This window comes from Galeopterus variegatus, unplaced genomic scaffold (genome assembly GCF_000696425.1).
Source record: "Galeopterus variegatus unplaced genomic scaffold, G_variegatus-3.0.2 Scaffold673, whole genome shotgun sequence".
Classification (NCBI taxonomy): domain Eukaryota; kingdom Metazoa; phylum Chordata; class Mammalia; order Dermoptera; family Cynocephalidae; genus Galeopterus; species Galeopterus variegatus.
The window spans coordinates 363,545-370,861 of NW_007726784.1; the positions used below are offsets into that span (position 1 = coordinate 363,545).

Sequence of the window (7,317 nt, forward strand, 5' to 3'; positions counted from 1 at the left end):
GCTCACTGGCTGAGCGAGGGGCGGGGGCAACACCGAGGGTTGCGATCCCGTGGCCGGTCCCGGTCCGGTACGGGCGCGACACTGAGGGTTGCGATCCGTTGCCAGTCACGAAAAGACAAAAAGGAAAAAAATAAAAAAATTTAAAAAATAAATAAATAAAGTAGCATAGAAGACTGATGTGCATCAATTTAAGCCTCCCTTAAATTGGCTTACCATTATGAACCTCTACTTTGGTATTACATACAGGGTACCTTTAGGCAGGCATCTTTTCTGGGTGATAGGGAGTGGTGTGTCAGACGCCTTAGCAATGCTGGAGGAATCAGCCCCAGTAAATGCAGACAACCTTTTCTATAAGTAAGACAGAAACATGGTAACTGACACATGTGTTGACCAAAAATGGCACATGCAACTCAATCATTTCCACTTGTTTTGCTAATTAAGTCAAACTTATCCACATGTCACCTCTTCTGGGATGCCTTCTCACCCCTCTGCCCCCCTCAGCCCTCAATACTTACCACCTCTGTGTTACATCAGTCCTGTCTTTCTCACTAGGCAATAAGCTCCTTAGGGGCAGGGACTATGTCTTTCTTATTCACACTAGGATGCCTAGAAGAGGGCCTTACACGGTGCCTGGCAATTGGAACCTGCCCAATTAACAGACTGTTAAAAGAAAGCATAAAATTCCTTTCTGTTTCCCTACTTTAGAGTGAGACCTTTTGTGTGCCAAATGCCGAAAGAAGTTGACAATCAATTTTCCATTTAGGGCCAAAGCAAATAATCAAATCTGTCCACAGAAATATGAGAGAGGGTGAGAAAAAGAAAGAAAAACAAGAAGAGGGGGCGATGAGGAGGAGATAAAGGAGGTAGTACATAATTAAGTGCTTTCCTGCAGGCTACTAGATCAGGAATTCAGAGAAGCAGGAAGTCAATCAAAACTCTCAGGGAAGTAACCAAGGGAGGCTGCAAGGAGGATGCAAAACTTAAGTCTTCTACAATAAAGACTCAGGAGGGGAACCCCAGGGAAATGTGGAGAGGATCTAGCTTTTTTATTTTTTTTTAAATTTTATTTATTTATTTTTTGGAGAGGATCTAGCTTACTTCTCCCATTCTTAAGAGATTTGGAGAAATCTTGGCACTTTGGATCATTGAGCCCTTTGAGCTGACTCCATGAGTGTATAAACAGAATTGGTATACTTACAAGATCAGTCAGTCTTGAAGGGGGAGTTTCAGAGGCAGTAAACAGAGAATCCAGACTCCTTGCTTTTTCTCGAACAGTTGTACATTTATCAAAGAGAGTTTGAATAGATTCTTGACTGTTCCAGCAAGAGGTTTTAACCTGAAATGTGCTACTTTCAAGGCAGTCTTCATACTGTCTGACAGCTGAAGAAACTGACCCTGTTGTAAAAAAGAGGGCAGTTAGTTTCTGAATCCTTTACATTATTAAAAAAAAAAAAAAAAATCCATAAAACTCTATACCAGGGGGGCCGGCCCGTGGCTCACTCGGTAGAGTGCGGTGCTGATAACACCAAGGCCCCGGGTTCGGATCCTATATAGGGATGGCCGGTTTGCTCACTGGCTGAGCGTGGTGCTGACAACACCAAGCCAAGGGTTGAGATCCCCTTACCGGTCATCTTTAAAAAAAAAAAAAAACTCTATACCAGGGAATTTCTGAATTGTTAGTAACTGAAATAATTACTGATCTGAAAAACAGATCCTAAAGATATAAAAAATAACAGTTTTGGGCTGGCCAGTTAGCTCAGTTGGTTAGAGCACAGTGTTGGTAACATCAAGGGTTCAGACCTCCCATGCTGGCTAGCTGCCAAAAAAATAAATAAATAAAAATAACAGTCTCTAAACTTGGCCATCAAAATAAAATAAAGGGAGATTATTTAAGCCACAAATATACAGGAAATAAGGACATTAGAGAGAGGGTATCTGATGCTGGTTGCACATGATTGCAGAATGCAAGAACTATGTTTATGTTCATGGTACCTGTGTTCTCTATATTGCATACTCTAGAGAATCCAACGTTTTTGCGCTAAATTCAGTAGTGCTTTGGGTACAGAGTAGACTTTGCATTTGCAGGTCTCTACCACTGTGGTCCTAACCAAAACTTCCTAACAGCTGCTTAATAATCAACACCACCACCCCTCTTACCTGCCTCCCATGAAATTATCTCCTTCAGCTTTGGCCCTAAGGAAACACCTTTGCAATGTGAAAAAACAGCCACTAGGACTGACCCCAGGGCCTGGCTTCCCAGAGCCAACAAGCAGAAACTGTAAGTTCCTCTCCCAAAATGCTGCTTCTGCCTGTGAGTGTTTACCTGGGCTGAGCGGAGTGCTGACACTAGTAGGTGCATGATTCATTTTGGGTGTTTTGCATGAGGCTTCCTTAAAAGAGCCGTCTTGTTCACAGGAGATACTAGACAGGTCTTGAATGTCTGTCAATGATCTAAAAAAGTAAGAGAAGAGCACACAGTAATTGCAAAAAGATGCTTACAAAAATATTCCTGAGTACTTTTGAAGTATGCTCTTGACAAAATCTTTATTTGGCAATAGACCAGAATTAAGAATATCTTATATATCTTAAAGAGAATATTAGAGAATATCTTAAAAAGACATACTTCTTTAAAAATATCTCAGCTATGTCCATAGATGATATTTCTGTGGAAAACAGATTTAATCTACCTCAAGTATAAACATATTATTATCACTGTATTTCCTTGATTGTAAGATGCTATTAATTACAAATCACATTATTGATTTAATAACAGCTTTTTGGTGAAAGAAGAAACAAACTCACATTAAGTCTGCACATAAAAATGGAATGAAAGTATTCTTACAAACAAGGAAATACTATTCCCATAAAACCAAGACTTTACACAAGTATCCTTAGGCAACTCTTCAGTGGCCATACATGTCTTTTTCTTTCAGGTCCTTTGGTGTCTCCTTTAATGTCTCTTCTTGCTCACCTTCAGTACTGTGAGAGAGAAAGTAAGAAAATTATATGAATCCCCTCTGTCAGCAAAATGTACTAACTTGGTACAAGTGTTAGGCAGCAGAAAGGGCACTAAGCTCAGAAGTAAAGTATGATTTCTGATTCTGGCTCTGCTACTAACTAGCCAGAAGTTCTCTGCCATGTCTGGGCCTCAATTTCTTCTCCAGAGATTGAATAAATACACTCACAGGGTCAGCCCAACTCTGACATCAGCCAGTGACTCTATCTGACAGTGAGCAAGTTCCTGAGAAAATCAACAGCATACAGGAACTTTGCTGGGAGGTGAATGGTGGAGCAAGGGGCACAGCCATGAGGACTGAGCCACTATGAGACAGCTTCCTGGTGTAAAGTAGCAGGAGAGGCCAAAAGCAGCGTGGCCAAAAAATGCCCAGAAGAGAATACTGAAGACGAATTTGATCTTTTCCTACTTTAACCAATGTTTAAGTTCAATTTCAATATTCACTGAACACTAGCTGTAAGCCAGATTTCATGCTAAATTCTTCCGTACGTTTTCACATTTTTAATCCTATAAGACCAATGGTACAAAGGAAAGAGCATGGATTTGGGGTTTAGCTGTGACTTTATTCTGTTCATCAAAATGTTTATTTCTCCTTCCAAGTACATTGTAGAACAGTTCTTTTTGGCCTCCTTAACTTACATAAATGGCCACATGCCTTGCTTTAACCAGTGAAATATAATGAAAGTGATGAGTCACTTCTGGGCAGAAACTTGAAGAACCAGTGCAGTTTACCATCTTTCATGGTTCAGCAATCAAGGAAGCACAAAGACGGAGCCTACTTTAGCCTGGGTCTCTGATAGAAGGTAATATAGCATATAACACCCCTGGCCAACCCATAAGTCATGGACATGGAGCATGAGCAAGAAACAAACTTTTGTTGTTTTAAACCACTAAAATCTGGGGGTTGTTTGTTATGCAACTTAATCTAGTCTATCCTGACTGACTAGCTGTGTGACCTTAGGAAAAAATACTTAAACTCAACTTTTCTTTTCTTTGTGGCTGGACAGTACAGGCACCCAAACCTTTGACCTTGCTGTTGTAACACCATGCTCTAACCAACTAAGCAACTGGCCAGCCTGAACTTTGCTTTTCTTATTAGCTAAATGAAGATAACAGTATGGGTTATCTCAGAGGGTTGTTATGTGAGTTAAACAATAAAACAGGGTGCTAGATGCTTAGGGAATACTAATCATAACTAAAGAAACTGAGGACCAGACAAGGCAAGGTGAATTGAATGCATGTCAGGCACTTTACATCTATTATTAGTTTTCTTTTCCTTTTTTTTAAAGACGACCAGTAAGGGGATCTTAACCCTTGACGTGGTGTTGTCACCACCACGCTCTCCCGAGTGAGCTAACCAGCCATCCCTATATAGGGATCCAAACCTGTGGCCTTAGTGTTTTCAGCATCACACTCTCCCAAGTGAGCCACGGGCCGACCCTATTATTAGTTTTCTTAATTAAACTTTTATTTTGAGGTAATTATAGATTCACAGTTGTAAGAAATAAACTTTACCTAGTTTCCCCAAAGGTAACATCTCACAAATCTATAAAACTATATCACAACCAGGATATTGACAATAATATAGTCAAGATACAGAACAGTCCGACAACCACAAGGATCCCTCATGTTGCTCATTTATAGCCAGGCCTACTTCATCCCTCCCCCACCCCTTCCTTAACTCCTGACAACCACTCATCCATTCTTTATTTCTATAATTTTGTCATTTCAAGAATATTACATAAATGGAATCACACAGTAAATAACTTTCTGGGACTGCTTTGTCCATTCAGCATAATTCTCTGTAGATTTATCCAGGTTTTTGCATCAATACTTCATTCCTTTTTACTGCTGAGTAGTACTCCATGGTACAGTCTGTTTAATCATTCAGTTGGTAAAGGACATCAGGGTTTCCAATTTGGGGTTATTACAAATAAGTTTGCTATAAATATTCATGTATGTGTTTTTGTGTGAACACAAGTCTTCATTTCTCTGGGATAAATGCCCATGAGTTAAATTATTATTTCAATTCCTATGTCGACATTCCTCGTAAGGATTCTTAGCTACAGATGGGAAAATAGAATAAAGAGGCTGAAAACCTTAACTAAGGTCAGTAAGATGGATAGAAAAGTAGAGTGTGATCTGAATATGTGGAATATACTAACATTTATAAAGCAAATGTATTTCACTGGGCCTATTTTCCAAAGCCCTGTAGTCTCAGGTTTAGCCTAACCTTTGGGAATTACATATAGAAATGTTAACCTTGCAAAAGACAGGAAACTTTCCTCAGGCTAAAGTCTTTGTAACACAGCAAAGTTGCTGGCTCAAGGACAGACAAGTTACTTGATTGATATGTAAAACATTGGGGAAATTGCTGTACGGAAAAACAGTGATTGCTAAGATCAAGCTTTTGTTGGTGGATCAACTTAACCTTTTGATCAACCTTTTGTTGGTGGATTGACTTAATCTTTTGCAAATTGCATTATGGAATGTCACTTTGCTTGTTTTACTGATGTTACCAGCCTATATTGTTAAACTATACTTAGCTATAACCCCACCTATGTTCTTTTCCTGTAACTTCCTGGTCTGGAGAATAAATGCAGGGAAAGAACCCCTGGTTAATTTCCCAAGGAAGGAAGGAATGTCTCTCTCTTGAGGGTTCCGGGAGATTAACCCCTTCAGGGTCTCTCACTGCTTGGAAGAAATTGGCTTTGAGTAATGCTTTGCATCTCCGTCACCCAGGGGAAGAGAAGTGATAAATCCATATGAGGCAAAGCAACATGAATACAGGTAATAACTCCTTTTCAGTACTCCTCAAATTCTGTTCAACAAGTCTAACAAAGCTAAGCTTCCCAAAGCTAATTTTTATAAGACAGTGGCTAATACATTTAAAAATAAGCAATATATAAATATGGAGCATTATCACCATTAACATTGTTTCTATGAGTCTGAAACTGTGAATAGAATAATAACAGCCCATACCTTTGTATAGGTTGGAATTGAGATCTGGTCAAAATCTCAGCATCCTTTCCAAGGGTTTTTCTCATTTGGACCTTTTCCTCACCTGAAAGAATAAAGGAAATGTATTTTTTTTACTGAATTTTGGCCAATCCAGATTATTATTTTCATTCCCTTGAATTTCTCTTGGTCTGGTCCAAAATGAGAAATTATCTGGATAAACAAAGAGCTTTCCTAATTGGGTTTGGATTGAGTGCTGCAGAAGAGTGTTCTGAACATTTATTTTTCTTGCTCAGAGGGAGAACTATATTCTGACAATCAGAATACAATGGAGCCATTTACTGGCCTTTCAATTATAACCACACAGTTATTTCTGGAGACAAATGTTGTTTTGTCTTTTTCAAGAAGGCAAACTGACCCATTTCTTGTCAACAGACACTAGGGGGTGTTGAAACCAAGAAGTATTTGTTCACTAAAGATTCCCAATAGAAAAGACCATTAAGCTGGGCATTCCCAGAGCCCTAACTGTGCCTCTTGGCCATCAAATGCCACTTAGAGTGGGGACTGGCAAGTTAGCTCAGTCGGTTAGAGTACAGCTTTGTTAACACCCTTGACCAAGGTCAAGGGATCATATCCCCATACCGCCAGCCACCAAACGAAAATAAATAAGAATAGATAAAGAGCAGGGGCAGAGGTGGGGTCTTGAGTTCTAAGGAGCTAATTCATCTGTCTTCTGTTTTCCTTGGCCTCAAGTTTCTGAAGTTACTCCTCCCCAATTCTCAGTAAGATGTTTTGCAGACCTCTGCATAGACAAGGCCAATATCCATTTTCCCACCCACTATTGTACTGTCGTAGTTCATGACACCCCCACCCCATTCCTTAGGTCCAGGTAGTCTGGTAGGCACTAGGAAGGTTCACCAGAACAGTGCCATCTTTAGCAGGTACCAAAGAGCTGTGAAACTCCACCAGTAGAAAGACAGTGGAGTTCCTCTTACCGTGACCCTCTTTTAAAATGATAAACACCTATGAAGCATAAACTAATTCCTAATGAGCACAATTTAGAGCTAGAAGGGAACTTAGAAATTTTATTATTTTTTTTAGTTTTTACTTTTCATTTTTTTTAAAAGATGACTGATAAGGGGATCTTAACCCTTGGCTTGGTGTTGTCAGCACCATGCTCAGCCAGTGAGCTAACCAGCCATCCCTATATAGGATCCAAACCCCTTGCCTTGGTGTTATCAGCACCACACTCTCCTCAGTGAGCCACAGGCCGGCCCGGAACTTAGGAGATTTTAGAGTCCAGCCCCCTCCTTTACTTTATATGGGGGGGGGGGGGGGGGGGG

At 40.1% G+C, this 7,317-nt stretch overlaps 1 protein-coding gene across 1 annotated transcript in view; it reads right to left on the reverse strand.

Annotated features, from left to right (window-relative positions):
* Positions 1-7,317, reverse strand: part of TEX14 (testis expressed 14) — a 72,332-nt gene that overhangs the window by 17,237 nt on the left and 47,778 nt on the right. Inside the window, exons 22-26 of the mRNA XM_008571276.1 lie at positions 5,999-6,080; positions 2,917-2,979; positions 2,324-2,451; positions 1,199-1,395; positions 252-348 (exon numbers count right to left, since the gene is read on the reverse strand). Of these exons, the coding sequence (XP_008569498.1) occupies positions 252-348; positions 1,199-1,395; positions 2,324-2,451; positions 2,917-2,979; positions 5,999-6,080 (567 nt within the window). The remainder of the gene's footprint in view (positions 1-251; positions 349-1,198; positions 1,396-2,323; positions 2,452-2,916; positions 2,980-5,998; positions 6,081-7,317) is intronic.